We start from the raw sequence: 19276 nt of genomic DNA on the forward strand, positions 1-19276 counted from the left end.
TAAGAAGGCCAACAGAACACCATCTGGTTTTGAGCCTATTTTATTCTGGTTTATTTTGTATTTTTCCAAGCTTTTCGCCACCCCCAGAAGATATGGTATGATAGGAAAACTCAACATACATATTTCATTATCATTCCTTTTGGACCTAAATACACATAGTTTTTAAAACCTAAGTGCTAAAATTTTTGGTAGTTACCTGTATGTACTTTCATCTAATTCCAAAGGGAATTTGAGGCTGTTTACAAACACACACTAAATAAGACCGGAGGTATACAGATATGCCAGCAAAAAGGTCTAGAAAATTGATTTACAAAATTGTATGCAGCTCTAATAAAATTTTCTTTTCTGGGACTAGACAGAAGCTGATTTCTAATAAAAACTGAGACTCAAAAAAAGCAAGTGAAAATTTTAGTCAGGAAAACTCTGAAAAAGAGCAATGAGGGAATATTAGTTTTAAGAGATAATAAAGGCCATATGTCATCTCACCAGTTAAAAGTATGCTGTAAGTGAATGAACAGACTGGTCAACAGAACATAAAGTTCAGAAATAAACCCAAATACACATATATGAAACTGAGTATATGATAAAGGTGGCATATCAAATCAAAGGGCAAATAAGTGGTACAATAAGTAGCTAGTATAAAAAGCAGTGTAGAAATAATAAAATTAAGCCACAGGTTAAATTCTAAATGGATCAAAGACTTAAATGTATAAAACAAAGCCATAGAAATAATGGAAGACAATATGGAATAATTCCTCTTATAACTTTGTAGTGGGAAAAGCAATTTTAGTAACACTTCAAAATTCAGAAGCCGTAAAGGAGAAAAGAACATCTATAAATAAAATCATATATGTAAGTATGTGAGGGGAAAAAAACCACCATAAGTAATGGCAAGTGACAACCTATTGGGAATATATAGATAAATTGTGAAAACATGGACAAATAGCTAATTCTCTTATTTTGTATTAGGAAAAGTCCAAGAACCTTACAGGAAGGAGTTCAAAGGATGTTGTAAGCTTTTAACATGAGACAAATGCTGTATTTATTCAATTAGTAAAGCAACCTCACGATGTAGGTACTGTTACTGTCATTTACTCACCAGGAGCCGAAGGTGTGGAGAGGCTGAGTAACTTGCCCAAGGCTACACGGCTTACAGGGGACACACTCAGATAGTTGGCTCCAGACTTTTTGCTCATAACCACCAAGTTCTACAGCCAAAACTACAGGCAGCCAACCACAGCAACAATATAAATTTGCTCAAAACATAAAAAGATGCTCAAATACTATATAAGCAGATAAATACGAATTAAAACTGTAGTGAGACGTAGCATTTTCATTGTCCCTCAAAGCTGCTTCATTCATCTACATTATCTAGGAAGGTAAGTTTTGGCCTGCCTGAAGGCATGAGGTTGGATCCAAGGACCTAAACATTTAGTCTAGGATCCTGTATGTGGTGTCCCGGTTTGTGAAGGCGAAGGACTGAATAAATGGACACAGCTTGTCTCTTCTATTATAAAAGTAATTGTGCATAAAATACAAGGTCATGCTTAGCCTTGATGGAGGAAAAAAAATCTTATTTACACTCATGATACTTCAAAATTACTCATGAGCTGCAAATACAATTCTAAAATGAAATAAGTTCAAGAAAAAAAATTAAGTTGGTGTCTTTGCTTGCTTGTCAGGATATGACAATGTGAAAATAGTCATTTTCACATTTTCTATCTGATATATACTTTTACCTGCTAAAGACAGGGAATAAACAGCATCTATTTTCTTTTCTCATACAGCATTAGCAAGGCAATCATCATGAGGAAGAGGTCTGCTCATTTTATATATTGTAGTTGAAGTCACGGTTCCCTCTGATCAAGGGAATTGGGTTTATAAAGGCAAAATGAAATTCAGAGAAGCTCAGGATCATTCTTAATCTAATGCTTCAATCTTGACTGTCATCACTTCTTTACTCAGAGAAACTCACACATAGAAAATGGAATCAATTTGTAATTATGTTCATTGTTCCTCAGAGTTAGATAGAGGTCTTGGCAAAAGTAAACTGACCAAGCTGGTCACTGTAAGGAGCTGGGGAGAAGCAGCCAATCTCAGAGATACTTAGAGCAAGAAAACCTGAGTCATCTCTGATGTGGTTACCAAGCTTGCCATCTGTTAGATCCTTGCAAACTTTGAGTGTCAGCATAGGAAATGGCAACCCATTCCAATATTCTTGCCTGGGAAAGGAAGAGAGGAAAGGGATGGCAACCTACTCCGGTGTTTTTGCCTAGGAAATCCCATGGACAGAGGAGCCTGGCAGGCTACAGTCCATGGGGTTGCAAAGAGTTGGACGCGACTTAGCAACTAAACACCACCACCACCTCTCACAGAGCCCTCTCTCCTAGGACGCAGGTGTAACTGTTTCATTTGTGGACATATAGATCAGTGGTCCCCAACCCTTTTGGCACCAGGGATCAGTTTTGTGAAAGGCAGTTTTTCCACGGACTTGGGGAGGGATGGTTTGGGGATGATTCAAGCACATCACATTACTGTGCATTGTATTTCTATTATTATTACATCGGCTCCACCTCAGAACATCAGGCATTAGATCCTGGAGGTTGGGGACCCCTTATCTAAAACACTTTATCGTCATCATATTTGTGTGAAAAATTGTACAGAACTATGTGAGGGAAAATAAAATAATCCTGCCATTCTTCCTAATTTTACCTTCTTGGCAAGTGTGAGGTCCTTTAATAGTTCCTCAGTGCTATTAATGATACGTAAACATCTCCATGTATTGTTACTATTATCTTACTAGAATGGGTCCAGACCATGCATGCCACCTGCTTTCTGTACTTAACTTCACAGACATTCCTCCAGTTCTCAAGATTTTTAAGAGCTGCAGAATATTCCATAATTTAAAATAATATATTCAACCATGACCTAGCTTTTCTGCTATTCCCTCAAATTGTCTTAGATTCTTACATGTACTTTTGTTTTCCTGTAGAGCAGATCCTTTCAAGTGAGGCTGGTGGCCAAATTTTAATAACTTTTGCTAGATGGTTCACGAACAAACAACTCATATTCACACAAACTGAATATGGGTACACAGGGCACCATAGCCAAAACTGCAGTGGGTGTTTTCACTCAATTTTGCCAATCAAATGTGTAAAAAGTGATATTGCATTATTGTTGTAAACTATATTTCCATAACTGTTAAAAAGGCTGAGTGTTTTTCATGAGGTTTGTCCATTTTAACTTAGGTTTCTGTGAATTGCCTGTTCGTATCATTTATTTTTTCCCTGTTCAATTGCTTGTCTTTTCATTTTTTATCAAAACATGGGTGCTCTTTGGTCTGTTATCCAGACATTGAAAGTTTGCTTTTGACTTTGTTGATATTGATTTTAGCCATATAAAAAGTACTATTTCTCATGTATTAAGCTATGTCTATATTGATCTTTATGGTTTCTGCATTTTTTGACTTGCTTAGAAAGGATCTATTGTGCCATTAGCTTCATGTCAATGTATGGCAAAACCACCACAATATTGTAAAATAATTAGCCTCCAATTAAAATAAATAAATAAAATAATGGAAAAATCTATGATTGGGACTCAGGGTATATGAGGAAATAAAACAATTTAGTGGGGTTACTATGTATTTTACATATATTAATAGTAATAGAAATGTCGGTATAATGATTGTTTGGGATAAGATTACAGGTGGTATTAGTGGTAAAGAATCTGCCTGCCAATGCAGGAGACAGATGCAAGAAATGCAGGTTCGATTCCTGGGTCGGGAAGATCCCCTGGAAGAGGAAATGGCAACCCACTCCAGCATGCTTGCCTGGAAAATTCCACAGGCAGAGGAGCCTGGTGGGCTACTGTCCGTGGGGCTGCAAAGAGTTGGACACGACTCAGCTTTTATAATCAAAAAAGGAATGGAAAAGCCAAGAAGAAATTCAAACTAACTGGGACAGGGTGAAAGAAGCAAAACATTTTGCAAGTCAGCAACCATATGAAATGAGGAAGAAAATTCTTACAAAGAAAGGTACATGATGAATGTAAAATGGGAGGAATAAAACCAATTATGTCAGTTGTCACAGTAAGTGTAGGCAGACTGAATTTCATTATCAAAAGGCAGAGTATCAGATTTTTTTTTAAAAAGTCCACCTGTAAGTTATCTGTGAAAATAAGTATATTAAACAAAAGAACAAAGATATTAAAAATGAAGGGCTGAGAAAAGATACATTGGAAAGACTCAAACAAGGAGAAGGAGGTACAGTATGCTAGTGTCAAATAAAGCAAAATTCAAGGCCTCAATCCTTGTCTTGGGAGGGGTTGGGAGGTCAAAAATTGGGAGTTAGGGCTGTCAAAGTAGTCAGGGTTTCAGGGGTTATGATCTGGAGCGAAAGGAAGAGGAAAACAGGAATGTAATGGTATGCGCCTCCTTTCCCTTTAAGGCATTTACCAACTTGTTAGAAGGACAGATTGGGAGGAAAAGACATATACACACTACTCGATATAAAACTGACAACCAATAAGGACCTATTGCTACAGCACCGGGAACTCTCTTCATACTCTGCAATGGTCTATATGGGAAAACAATCTCAAAGAGTGGATATACACATAACCATTTCACTTTGCTGCACGGCAGAAACTAACGCAGTATTGTAAATCAATTATGCTCCAATGAACAACAGAAGGGTGAGCAGCAGCCTTATTGTGCCACGGAGACAAAAACTAGAGTTGAGAGCTCTTAAAAATGGAGACGGAAGTCATGTTCACCTGAGGTCGAGAAGGAATATATCCTAGGTATACGGGTAAAATGAAAATAGACCAGTGCTCACAAAAACTCATCCTAAACCTGGCTGGATTTAGGAGACCTAACCGCTAAAGTTAATGGACCCCTCTCTGAAGAATGACAACATCAACACAGTATGCACGTATTTTTTTTCCAGTGTCTATATTTAATAACATTACCAGGCTTAGCAGCTGACAGAACCTAACAGAAAAAGACTCTAGAAAATAGAAATTCCCAGGTAACTCAGATACCCAGATACCTGTGATTAATATTTAAGAAAACAGATGAAAACAGTTATTCCAGAGTACTTGCATGTGTGTGTGTGCGTGCGTGTGCGTGCACGCACGCTGTCGTGTCCGACTCTTTGCGACCCCATGGACTGTAGCCCTCCAGGCTCCACTGTCCATAGGATTCTCCAGGCAAGAATACTGGAGTGGGTTGCCATTTCCTGCTCCAGGGGATCTTCCCAACCCAGGGACTGAACCCACATCTCTTGAGTCTCCTGCATTGGCAGGCAGGTATGTTTGTTTTTTTTTTAACCACTAGCGCCACCTACAAACTAGAATCTACAAAAAAGAATCGAGTGGGAATTCTAAAAACTAAACATGCTTGTAGCAAATTAAGAATACAAACATGGGCTTAACAGCCAATTAGAAATAGCTGGTGAGGGGATTAACAACCCAGGAGAAGAAAAGTCAGTAAAATGATCCACACTAAAGTACGAACTGAAAAGTGAAAAATGTAGAAAAGCATTTAAGAGTCACGTGTGCGTGCTCAGTTGTGTCCAACTCTTTGCGGCCCCATGGACTGTAGCCCGCCAGGCTCTTCTGCCCAGGGAATTTTCCAGGAAAGAATACTGGAGTGGGTTGCCATCTCCTCCTCCAGGGGGATCTTCCCAACTCAGAGGTCTAACCCATGTGTCTTGCGTCTCCTGTGTTGCAGGACTCTACTGCACTGAGCCACCTGGAAAGCCCCTTAAGAGTCATAAACATGAATAAAAGTTCTATCATACGAGAAATTGGAATCTAAGAAGTAAGTGGAGGACAGGAGAGAGAATGGAGCAGAAGCAATATTTGAAAAGATAACGACCAAAATTTCTCCCAAACTGACAAAAGGCATTGAGCTACAAATTTCAGAATCAGTATAAACACCACACAGGATAAGGGCTTCCCTGGTGGCTCAGAGGCTAAAGTATCTGCCTGGAATGCGGGAGACCCAGGTTCGATCCCCTGGAGAAGGAAATGGCAACCCATTCCAGTACTCTTGCCTGGAGAATCCCATGGAGTGGGAACCTGGTAGGCTACAGTCCATGGGGTTGCAAAGAGTTGGACACGACTGAGCGATTTCACTCACTCACTCAGGACAAGAGCAAAACTAACCCACACTGAGGTATATCATAGTAAAAGTGTTAAAATACAAAGGTAAAAAAATCCTATAGCTGCAAAGGGTGGTAAGAGGCGGTATATTATAAACAAATCTGACAGCAAAGTTCTTACTAAGAAACAATATAAACTAGAACTTTAGAACATCATCCACAACTTGCTGAAAAAATATAACTCCCAAATTTGAATTCTATACTGAAAAAAAATATGCTTACAATGAAGGTGAAATAAAAATGTTTGTTATAAAAACAATAAAGCTGAAATAAACCTATGTGATATTCTGAAAGAAATTCTTCAGGAATTAGGACTATAAACCCAGGCAGAATCACAGAAGTGACAGAAGCAATAAATAGCAACAGAAAGGGTCAATATGTGAAAAACAAATACTAAGCAAACAGAACATTTACGATGACTTACAGGTTTTAAAAAGATAAATAGAAAATAGCAAAAACAATACAAAGGATGGGGTGAACTGACTTAAATATGCTAAGGTCTTTGAATCATTTAGGAAGTGATAAAGTAGTTGTATTAGCCTCTTTTAGGGGAAAAATGAATGTTATAATCACTAAAAGGATTTAGAAGATTGAGATAACTAACAGTTCTAGAAAGGGGTATAATGAATTGACAATTCTTGATTAGTGCAAAAGAAGGCAAAAATGGAAAGCATCTGGAACATCGGAAAAATGGGAAATAAAAAAATCAAGGTGGTAAATTTAAATCCAAATATATGTGGGTTACATTAAATACAAATAAAACAGTCCAGTTAAAAGACAGACTGAATAAAAGCAAAACTTCATATGCTTCTTACAAGCAATGTACTTAATATTTATATATGAAGTCAAAGGAGTTTGGCAGTAACGGGATGGAATAGAATATATCTAGAAAATAAGACCCTAGAATACAACCTGGCATAGTTATACTAATTTCAGATGAAGCAGACTTTAAAGCAAGAAGCATTGCATTTAGTGATAATGAATCAATACAAAAGACAAACTTTGCACTCAGCTAATAACCCAAAACAAAGTAGAAAATGTAGATAAAAATGTTTAAAGAGGTTTGTGATATAGTTAAAGATACCATTTTAAAAGCCACCAGGATGAGAAAGATTTAGAATTAAATTCTATATAACCTTTAAAGCACATTCCTACTTAAATATTTCGGGATCTTAAGGAAAAAAAAGAAATCTCCCAAATTTAATAAAGCCACCAAAAGAAACCTTATAAGAATAACAAACCAGCTTCATTTATGAATATATTCCAGGCAAGCAAGAACAGTTTGATATTCAAATCTGAAAGAAAACTAAATACATCAATAAATTGAAGGGGAAAAACTGATATCTGTAGATGCTGAAAAGGCTTTAATAGGTAGAAGAAAGCACGTTAGACTACGCACAAAATTTCCAGCCCAAGGATTTAAATGTGCAACAACAAAAATCAGTGGAAATGAAAACATTAAAAAAATAATTCAGGAGAATATTTATGCTACATTAAAATTCCATGCACAGAGGAGCCCGGTGGGCTACAGTCCATGGGGTCACAGAGAGTCAGACAATTGAGTATGTGCACATCTTCACTAGAACTGACTTTTTTTTAAAACCTTTACCGACTCCTCAGCCATATCTCTCACAGATTTCTGGTACAGAGCCTAGGTAACCTCAGGGTTTCTTGTATTTTCTTATCTCCCTTCTCTGACCACATGGTCAGGGACCACAAAACGCGCATCTAAGGACATAGGAGCTATGCAATAAAAGTTTGGCCAAATGGATGAGTGATGGCTCCTGACTGTCTCCTTCACAACTCATTCCAGCCTGCCTGACTCCTGGGGTGATGGCTGGAAGGAGCAGGAAGCAGATTGTGCTTTGGGCAGTAGTAAGAGTGTTGGCTTTCAAATAGAATTGCCCTGGGGGGACTCCTGGTTATGAGCTATGTCATCCTGTGCAATGTCTTTCTCTGCAATTTATCCCCTGTAAGGTGCTTTGAGCACTACTGTGTCTCTGGTCGCTGTGTAGAAATAGCCCTTATACTACTAGGGCTTCCCAGGCGGCACATGGTAAAGAATCCACCTGCCAGTGCAGGAGATGCAAGAGACACAGGTTTAATTCTTGGTCAAGGAAGATCCCCTGGAGTAGGAAATGGCAACCTGCACCAGTATTCTTGCCTGGGAAATGCCACAGGCAGAGGAGCCTGGTGGGCCATAAGCCCATAGGGTCTCAAAGAGTTGGACACGTTTGAGTGACTGAGTACACACACACACACACCAACACCCACACCCACACACACCAGTGAAATCAGTAGCTCCCCAGGGCTTTTACATGCAGCTGAGATTGAGCACCACCAATCCTTCATTCTCTTGATCCCAGTAGGATGAGTTCAAGACTGCACAGGCCCAGAAACTGCAAGCATATTTTGGGAGCAACATCTGTTTACTCAGGAAAGAATTTACCAAGTTCAGCAGTGACAGCAGGGTTTGGTGCCGGAAGCTTAGAGTCCTAGCCCTGGCACTAGTTGGAGAGGCGACCCAGGAAGCCACACACTTTCCTCCGCCCTGTTTCCTCAGTCCTTCAGATAAAATAAGATCTCCCACTCTATCTGCTTCAGACTGTATTGTGAAGCTTAAAATGGAGAATAGCTAGGACTTCCAAAAATGCTGAAATCACACCAATGCAGTTTGTTAATGTTCCCATCATGTTTGCTGCTCAGTTGTGTCCGACTTGTTGTGACTCCATGGACTGTAGCCTGCCGGGCTCCTCTGTCCACGGGATTTCCCAGGCAAGAATACTGGAATCGGTTGCCAGGCCCTCCTCCAGGGGATCTGCCCAACCCAGGGATCGAACCCGGGTCTCCTGAGTCTCCACTTCAGGCAGATTCTTTACTGTCTGAGCCACCAGGGGTGATCCCTTAAGTCAATTAAATAAGTTCCCATCATAATCGAGCACAATCTTTGCTATTCACTAGCTTTAGCCATTTTACTTTTTGAACCCATTTCCTCATCCATAAAACGGAGTTACCTCCTCTGCAGATGATGTATTTAACAGCAAGGCAAACCATAGGCCCTGAAAAACACAAAGCTATTCTATTATTGTGCTTGCTATCCCTGTGGTAAAGAATCCACCTGCCAGTGTAGGAGACACAGGAGACTCAGATTTGATCTCTGGATTGGGACGATCGCCTGGAGAAGGAAAAGACAACCACTCCAGTACTCTTGCCCAGGAAATGTCTTGAGCCTGGCGGGCTATAGTCATGGGACTGCAAAGAGTTGGACATGACTGAGTGACTCAACAATAATTCATTTGCATTTTTCATCATTACAAAACTGTGAGTAGACTCCCACGAGTCCTTGATGGCAAGCCTGCCAACAAATCCATAGTTTCTCATGTGAGCAGACACTGGCAGCTAAGTGGTCCTGGTGGGACTGTGGTTTCCACTTGGCAACTTTAAAACTTAAAAAAAGACTCCCAGGGAGTCTTTGGTTACGAACCACGCCGGCTGAGGTGATGGGTGCAATTCACTTAGCTGCCTGGGAGCTCTCTCTGGCTTCTACTACCTGGGCTTTTCTGACTATTAGGTGTCTGACAGAAAATCAATACTGGCAACAGGTGAAGGTGTGTAATCAGCCTAAGTGAAGTGGGTTGAAATCCTCTGGCATGTTGTATCATAACAGGACGAGGAAGCTTACGGAGGTGCTGGGTTCTCTTTGACTAAGTCCTGCCACCGTCTCTCGTCCTTACCTCTCCCTCTGAGTTATGGTGCCTGGCACCTTTCTCTACCCACAGAAACTGTGCATTCTCCAGTATTGGGCTCTGTTTCCTTACATTGACCACAAGTCCAGTGATTATAAATATTGAGGTCTCTGGGAAACTCAAGATTTAGAAATTCAGGCACTTGAATTTTGTGCATTTGAAAGCACAAGATAGGAAAAGGTTTTGAAGATGGCTATAGCACCATTGCTTCCCTGGTGACTCAGTGGTAAAGAATCCACCTGTGATGCAAGAGACGTAGGTTTAATACCTGGGTTGGGAAGATCTCCATGGAAAAGAAAACAGCAAATCACTCCATTATCCTTGCCTGGGAAATCACATGGACAGAAGATCCTGGCAGGCAGCAGTCCATGGGGTTGCAAAAGAGTTGGATAGGACTTAGTGCTGAACACATGCATAGCACAGTTATTCTGATTGGGGTCTATTGGTGTGCATGTATATTCTTACTTGTGCAAAACAATACAAATTTATGTTGTCAGCCTGTGACATTAACAGATTTTTCTTTCCTAAAGCAAAGCTGAGATTTACTATGCTATAAACATATCTTGTAGCAAATAGAATGATTGAGGATGTCAGGGTTCAGCGCAAAAACCAACAAACAAAAAACCACAACAGAAGTCTACTTAGAAGGCATGAACTGTCATTTGAAGTGAGAGTCTGAAATACTGTTCCACTTACCCACTGATATCGTCCAAACAGCAATTATTTTCAGAAATGCCTTAGTTCTGGAGTTGAACCGGCTGTGATGGATGGGGTTCTGAATGGCAACATAGCGGTCCAGGGAGATAGCACACAGATGCATGATGGAGGCCGTGGAGAAGAGCACATCCAGGTAAATCCAAACAGCGCAGAGCTTGCTGGGCAGAGGCCACCGGTACCCTGGGATGCAGAAGGTTAGCATTAGTGAATGACCCGGAGCTTCTCTGGCGTATGAAATTTACCCTGCGTGAACAGTTTTCATCCTGGGAAAAGGCACGGTTAACAGCAAAGGGCAACACGAGATACTTTCAGTACTTCAGAGGAGCCTGATGTCAACTGTACTGGAGCAGAGTAAGACTGCTCTGGTTGAATGCAAGATTTGAAACCTTATAGCTGGAATCATGCTGGTGTGTTGTGAACTCAGGCTGTTGTCTCTTCAGGGTTTCTCTTGTTTTGTCTCCTCTGCCTAACAATACCTACTTTTCTTTTTGTTTTTAATGACTTAGGTTGGGAGTTATGATGTACTTTGGGTTCCTCTATCAAATGGAGAATTCCATGGACAGGGGAGCCTGGTCAAAGAATCCTATAGCTACTTATTTATTGACTTACTTTTTTTCAGACTGTAGGTTTTCTGAGGTTAGGCCACCTCTTAGCCATTATTACAATTGCTCAGTCTTGCACAGTGATGGCATTTAGCAGTCTGCCAAAAATGCTATTGGTGTGAATGAAGAAATGTTTAAAAATCCAGATTGGGCATGTGTGCATGCTAAGTTTCTTCAGTCGTGTCTGGCTCTGGGCGACCCCATGGACTATAGCCCACCAGGCCCCTCTCTCCCTGGGATTCTCCAGGTAAGAATACTGGAATGGATTGCCATGCCCTTCTCCACAGACTGGGTATATGCCTTCATGAAAATGAAGCTTCCCTAATAATGCTTTGGGGATTAAATTCAAACTGCAGGGACGTGAGGTGGGGCAGGAGGGATAAAGATAATGATGAAGAAAAGGATGGTATTCTTCTGAGAACTGTTTCAGGGAAATGATGCTTAAACTTGAAGGAGCCTCAGACTCTCTGAGGTGGTTTCTTAAAATGAGCCACTGGAGCCCACCTCCAGGTGTTCCGATTCTATGCATGTGCAGTGGAGCAGGAAGAATTGCATTTCTAGCAATTTCCCAGCTGGTACCGATGCTACCCGTCCAGGAACCACACTTGGGCAACCACTACCTGGGGCAGTGGTTCTCACCCGGGGGTGCACATTAGAATCAGTTGGACAGCTTTTCTGGGGGTCCTGATATCCAGGACTCCGGGAGTTGGTGATGGACAGGGAGGCCTGGCATGCTGCGATTCATGGGGTCGCAAAGAGTCGGACACAACTGAGCTACTGATCTGATCTGATCTGATATCTAGGAGGGTGGGTGGAAGTTGGATCTCAACATTAAATTGACTTAAAGCTACCCAAAGGATCCACTGTGAGATGCAGGGCAGGAAGTCACCTGCTATATTAAGAAGATAGGATATGTCTGAGGGACACACAGTCTCCTGTATCTGTTTTAGAGGGAGATCAAATGGCTATAGGAACCTTCATTAGTTTTGATGACAATCTAAGCCGTGGTGTTAGATCTGGACACATGTTAAGAAGGAAAATTATGAAGACCATCTTTCCCCATGCTCTGGACCCACAAAGCTGAACAAACTCTCTATCCACAAACTATCTCTACCAAGATGCCACCACTGATGTTTAGAAAAGTTAAAGTGCAGGAGACAAGTCTGACGTGGAGCCTTTCATGCTACATGCAGAGAGCTTGAGCTCCAAGGAGAGCCCAGTGCCTGGGAGGAAGCCACCCTCTGCCTGGTCGGAACTGATGCTGACCGTGGGAGGAGTTTTCTCTGCAAGGAGGCAGCGGGGGACCGTAGTCTGGGTTTCCGTGGTGGGGATACTGCTACTGCTAAGTCACTTCAGTCGTGTCCGACTCTGTGTGACCCCATAGATGGCAGCGCACCAGGCTCCCCCGTCCCTGAGATTCTCCAGGCAAGAATACTGGAGTGGGTTGCCATTTCCTTCTCCAATGCATGAAAGTGAAAAGTAAAGTCGCTCAGTCGTGTCTGACTCTTAGCGACCCCATGGACTGCAGCCCACCAGGCTCCTCCGTCCATGGGATTTTCCAGGCAAGAGTACTGGAGTGGGTTGCCATTGCTTTCTCTAGTGGTGGGGATAAGGAGGGGGCATTTCTGTGGAGTCTGGGGACCAGCCAAAGGAGAGGCACGTCTCTCGATGGGAATCAACTGCGCACAGAGCCGTGGCCACCAGGGGGCGCCGTTGCACCCCGAGCCGGCGGCGCCGGGCTGGACTCGACTTGCTAACCTGGCTGACTGCTGCCAGCCCCACTCGCCGCTCCGGAGTACCTACCCTTCCCCGCCTCTCACTCAGGCTTGGGTTCCCAGATGGGCCCTCTGGGAGTCATCTCCCACTCCTGGAGTTTGCCTTCCACGTGGCATGGTTTTAGGAAGCGGGAACCTCTCCCGGATGTCTGGGAAATGACAAGCGAATTTAATCAGATCATCCTGGTGTGACATTTTGAGTCGTCAAGCGGGGGCTGGCCTTGCAAGGAGCGCTGTGGACCCTGTGCAAACCCGATGCCCACGCTCCCTTGCTCACCTCCTTCCTCCTCCATACTCCTTGGGGATGGATTGATACACATATTTTAGCTCTTAAGACATAGCCAGAAAAATCCCTTCTAACAATGCCCATAACCTGTTTCTAGCTCTGGGTGACCGGCTGGTGTGCCTGAGTCAGCATTCTCAATATTCTCCCCTCCTCTTCCACTTTTAAAGGGAGGAATCTGGCTGTATTACTCATAATTTGGAAAGAATATCACATTCTGCTTCCCGCTGAAGTCGTCCCAGTGTTTGCTGACTTGCTGAGAGGTTTGACTCTTTCAAACTCCACTGAGAAGAAGCAAGATGAATCTCTTCCCCTGTGTTTCCCACCCTCCTCCAAACAACTCGGGAGGAGTTTATTCATATGCATTTTTAAAGAGCTGAGGGGTAGAATTCAAAGGCACACCTCCAAATTAATGCGGCTTCAGGCAGGGAACAATTAAAACTGGTGTAAGTCATTTATTCTAATGGAGACGCTGCATATTTTAACATTGAACCCACTGCACCACGAATGTTCTCTCTGTAAATATTCCAAGGGAACTGGGAAGGTTTTACCACTCCATTAGAAGTGCTGAAAGCAGTGTGACCAAGATCAAACTGGCCTGTCTTGAAGGCTGGGATATTTGGCTGGGAATATAAAGGCTTGAAAACCAAATGGATTCAGATATGACAGATGCTCTTGCTCTAGGACTGTCTTGCTGCTGCTGCTGCTAAGTTGCTTCAGTTGTATCTGATTCTGTAAGACCCCATCCCTGGGATTCTCCAGGCAAGAATACAGGAGTAAAACATATGTGCTTTTAAGCACAATGCTTTATCTCCCTACGTAAACTGTATATGTTTCAAAGCACAAAACTCTCCAATGATCACAGTGTACAGGTTGTCTGATCTTTTAAAATGTGATCTCATTTTAAAATTTAAGTAGTGTAACATGGTAGCCCCTCCTCCATAAACAAAGCCTTACGCTTAGTTGGTCCCCTGAGCCCGGACTCATCTGCTAATGACATGCACGCGTTTTGTTACCCATGTGGGTACAGCTAGGAAGCAAATGCCACTCACCATAGAGGATGGTTAACGTGGACACGGGCATGACCAGGAAACCCAGCAGCATATCAGCTATGGCGAGTGACATCAGGAAATAGTTGGTGGCATTCTGCAGCTTTTTCTCTAGGGACACTGCCATGATGACGAGTATGTTTCCGGCAATGGTTAGTATAATCACTACCGCTGTCAACAGAGCAGACCAGTTCTTTTCCTGGAGATGAAGTAAGGAGAAGCAGGGTGGTGAGAGACAGCCCTCACAGGAAAGGTTGGTTCGATTTTCTGAGTCCACGGTCCAGTTAAATGCATTCGAAGTGTTACCTTCTCCGGAGTTAAAGTCAGTACTGTAGAGCCTTGTGTCAGCATGTAATTGCATTAAGGAGTTCGTAGTTGAGCTCAAAGAAGTGTTTTCTTCACAGAGAATATCCATTTCTAAGCCGGAACTTGTAGCAGATGAAGTGTAAGAAAAACCTTACCGGTTACAGGCTCTGGTCACCATTCAGCTTTATGTCCCCAAGCTCTGTACAATGAGGCTGGCGTATGTGCTGGGCTCCATCGGTTGGCTTTTCTTCTTCCATTATTACAATAGTAGCTAAAGAACTGCGGTGGCTTCTTTATAGTGCTTTCCTTCACAATTTCAGAAGAATCCTCTGTCTAGCTTCTTTTCTTTTTTCTCTCCAAAGTAAGATCAAAAAAGCAGCATGAACTTTTAAGAGAGAGGTTGCTCAGTTTTGAGGAGTCAGGGAGAAAAATGTGATCCTGGCCAAAAAAAAGAGAAAAGTTTTGTTAACTAGCAGGACTGTCATTTAGCTCTATCTCATTCCATTGGTTACACTGATCATACTAGTTTAGCCACAGCAGCATTAACATAGCATTCGATCCCAAACAGTGGGGCTTCAGGCAGCCTACAGTACCGGCAGGCTATTAAAAACACATCCAGGGTTAACCCCATAATAAGTATAGTGGTACTTCGGGTTATAGTTGTCAGTCTTGGGTTGCATTGCCCCGGCTGCCTTCAGGAATTTCAGCTTGTATTCTGTGGCTTAGTTAATCAAAGAAAAGGGGAAAAAAAAAAAAAAGTCTTAAGGATCATCAACTTTCCACACTGGGAATTCTCATCGAAACAATTCCATGGCGGCCAAGCAGCCTTTCAAGCCACAAAGGCTTGAAAGAAAGAAAGAAAACGACACAACCGTAGAATACAGCAAGCCGGAGAACACGGCAACTTACACGGGTCCTCAGGGTCCGCCCGGGAGACACGCTTGGCTCATCTGTGACTCTCTGCATCTCTCCTGGTGATCAAGCCGGCAGAGAGAGCCCCTTCTCCCCGAGCGGCCACTGCCAGCATCATAGTAATTCGATTTCTGTTTTGCTGACTTCAAAACTGTCTGGGAGAGTCGAGCCAGTGCCAGCGTTGCCAGGTCCGCGGCGGCTCCCTCTGCCCCCGCCCGGCTGGGTGCTCCCTCCCTTCCGCGGGGCTCGCCGGGCCGGGCGCGCGGAGACATGGTCCCCGGCCCCGCTCAGAGCCGCGCGGACCGCGTCGCGGGCTACCAGTGGGCAGAGCCGCTCGCTCCAGGGACTCCCGCCTCCCCGGCAAGGGACTTGCTCCCCACCGCCGCCTGGTTCACTCCGGCAGCCCTCCCTCTGTCTATGTCATAAACTGCAAGGTAGCAACAGTCAGGGAGGGCGGACCAGAAGGGCTGTTTTGTTTTTTTTCCCCATTTGCTACATATTAACAGTGGGAAGTTTTCTTTTTTTTTTTTTTAATTTTAAAGAGAGAAACGGGAGAAATCGCCTTTGGTACAGATTCCTAAGGCAGGTAAGCCTCACTGTAATACTGTTTAGGGTGAAGGGTGAAGAGAGAATGTAAATAAAGGCGGAGAATGGTATTTCCTCGGAGCGCTGGTGTTTCCAGGCAGAGAGCTTATTCCTGAAGTGGCATTACTGACATCCGCGATTTGGGCTCAGAATGGCTAGCAGATTTTTGGTAATAACGCTGAGAAGCTCTTAGTACTATTTTTTTTTCTTCAAATTTTTAAACACACCATTCAACTAGCTTATTTTCTTCAGCAGAAATATACCCCCTAGAAGTAATCCAATACCTCACACAGGGAAGAGAATAAGTTTTTCCAGAGATAACACTAACGAATCACCTTTACTTGTAAGAAAGCCCCTTCTCAGATTTTTAAAGAAGGCAGATATGTCAGGAATCTCTGTCTATGTATCTTAGTTTTACAGATGGGAAAATGGATTCTTTCCTGAATAGTTGAGGTTTTCTAGGTTTCTGTTCATCTTTTTATTCTTTACGTTTTTCTTAGCCAAATACACCTCCTCTCTCATTCCTTCAACATGTTTTTGGCCAAAACTGTACCTTCACGGTGGCTTTGCCTCAGATATTTAGTTGTCCAGCAGGCCCTTTTATCTCTAGCCTGGGAGATGTTGGCCTGAGCATCTTAATCTCCCCTCTCCGGTTCTGCCCCACCTTTTCCTGCTTATTTCCATCCTTCCACTTGGTTAAAGAATCACTGTCTCTCAGACAGCTGGCTATTTTCCACATCTCTTCCCTCCTTTTCACTGCCTGATCTTAAGAAGTCTCCAGGGCCACCTCTGTGTACACATTTCTCAAATCTCTTCTCCAGCCTACAACCCTCACTTCTTTGATTAAAGGCTGTATCATATTCTCCTGGGCTTCCCTGGTGGCTCAGACAGTAAAGAGTCTGCCTGCAATGCGGGAGACTGGGGTTCGATACTTGGGTGGGGAAGAGTCCCTGGAGAAGGAAATGGCAACCCACTCCAGTATTCTTGCCTGGAGAATCCCATGGACAGCGGAGCCTGGCGGGCCACAGTCTGTGGGGTCTCAGACAGTCAGACAGGACTGAGCGATAAACACTTTCACTTTTTCATTGTCTCCTGGGCTGGAGCAGGAATCCACCCCTCTCTGCCTCCCTGTCTTCCTCCGACTCCTCTGCTTCCCTTGTAGAGATGGGGTGGGGTGGGGGGTGATTGCCACATATTGTAGAGCCAGCTGTGGAGAGAGCATGGGCTTTTGAATCAGTTCCCCAGGTTTGAACCACAGCTCTGTTACTCACAAGGAGTAGAACCCCAGACAGTCAAGCTGCTTCATTTTCATTTAGTTGACCCCAGACAGTCAAGCTGCTTCATTTTCATTTAGTAAAACTAAAATGTGATAAGGAGTAGAAATGTTTAGCCTATGTCTTTAATTCTTATTAGTATTCTTACTGATATTACTAAACATGGCACTTTGTGCCAACATTCCTTCCGTCTCCGTAGGGCACGTGGCTCCTGTCTGTGTCCATCCCCCACTGCTCCCACTTTTCAGGCTGGGTCTTTTGTTCACCTCCCACCAGCAGCCTACATGCAGATGAATTTGTCAATTTCTGATGATTTTTAAGCATTTTTACTCTAGTTCACTGTGTCTGGAATACTCCCCCCACCACTTTTGTGTCCATTTCGCAAATTGCTACTCAGCTTTCAAGGCTCAGTTCCAAGGTTATGTCCTCTGAATCCCAGGCCAACCCTTACCGCCTGTGTGATGTGGGTGAAGTTACTAGCCTCTCTGTGCTGTGACTTCCTCATCTGTAAATAGGACGTAATAATAACATCTGCCTCCGAGGATTGATTTGAGGGTTAAGATTCATGTATTTGCCTGGAACATTTTACACCCTCAGTAAAGGTTAGTTGCTGTTGTTACTATTGTTGTTTAGCTTACTGTTAGAAAGCTTTCCATGGAGGCAGAGACTACAACACCTTCTATTTGAATGTGTCTCACATTGCATGCAAGCGCTGGAAGGGCAAAGACTATGTTTTTATTATTCATGGTATATATAGTTGGTTCTTAGATGTATTTGTGGAATGAATGAATGATTTATAGTCACTTGTTCACATGTCTGTCGTCTTTATTAGATGGTGAGCTTCTTATTCATCTCTGTACCTTCAGTACCAAACATAATGTCCCCTAATGGGATGTCCTTGGTAGATGCATTGTTAAGGAATAAATGAACTGATTCAGGGAGAAAATTCTAACTCCTTTTTCATTGTTTTATCCAACGGGATACTAAATTAATTTTATTTATAAAAGGCAAAGGAAGCAACGAGGTCCTACTGTGTAGCATAAGGAACTATATTTAATATCATATAATAAACCATGATGGAAAATAATATGAAAGAGAATATATATTTACATACATACATATGTATATATTATATATGTATGTATATATGTATATGTATGCATATGTGTCTATATATAACTGAATCACTTTGCTGTACACCAGAAACTAACACAACATTGTAAGTCAATTATATATCAATTTAAAAATTAAAGTATAAAATTGAATCACTTTGAAAATCACAAATGAAAAGAAAGGCAAAGGAGAATATATTAAAAAAAGAAACACTTTAGTGTTGGAAAGTGACTCTAAAGCTTTTTGATGCTAAATCTTGTTATATTGAGTGCTGTGTTATCAGTCTTAAAGCTCATGTTCTCAGACCATTATTCTACCTGAAAAAAGCTGGGCTTCCAGTCATGGTAAAGGTAGTCGTGTGAGTTTCTTGATATATAGTTTATATTATGAGGGAATTCTATTAGTAACCATCTGAGATAATTTGTAGTTTTTATTGCAGTTTCATGAAATCTTTTAAGGACAAAACAATAATATGGGCAAAATCTCAATCCTTGGCTCCTGGTACTTAAATAGAGCTTGTTTATTAATAGCGTGAGAATTAGACTTGGTCAGGATGGTTTCTTGCAGATCAGACACCCCTTTGGGCCTGGTGAAAAGGGTGTGCCCTGGCTGCTGTTGTGGACACTGTGGTGTGTGACTCATTTCTCCCTTCAGGGCTAAGGCTCTCACTCTATCTGCTGCCGGAAGTGTTGGCAGCTGTCAGCTCTCAGCTGATCCCTCCCCTCTTCCAGAGTGCCCCACCTTTGTGGTGGC

General features: G+C 42.5%; 1 protein-coding gene across 1 annotated transcript in view; it reads right to left on the reverse strand.

Annotated features, from left to right (window-relative positions):
* HTR2A (5-hydroxytryptamine (serotonin) receptor 2A, G protein-coupled) overlaps window positions 1-15946 on the reverse strand; it is a 68680-nt gene extending 52734 nt beyond the window's left edge. The window contains exons 1-3 of the mRNA XM_010854645.1: window positions 15549-15946; window positions 14337-15077; window positions 10604-10804 (exon numbers count right to left, since the gene is read on the reverse strand). Coding sequence (XP_010852947.1) covers window positions 10604-10804; window positions 14337-14748 — 613 coding nt within the window. The 5' untranslated portion in view covers window positions 14749-15077; window positions 15549-15946. The remainder of the gene's footprint in view (window positions 1-10603; window positions 10805-14336; window positions 15078-15548) is intronic.
* Between the last annotated feature and the right edge of the window lie 3330 nt (window positions 15947-19276).

Source organism: Bison bison, unplaced genomic scaffold (genome assembly GCF_000754665.1).
Source record: "Bison bison bison isolate TAMUID 2011002044 unplaced genomic scaffold, Bison_UMD1.0 scf7180017864345, whole genome shotgun sequence".
Taxonomy (NCBI): domain Eukaryota; kingdom Metazoa; phylum Chordata; class Mammalia; order Artiodactyla; family Bovidae; genus Bison; species Bison bison.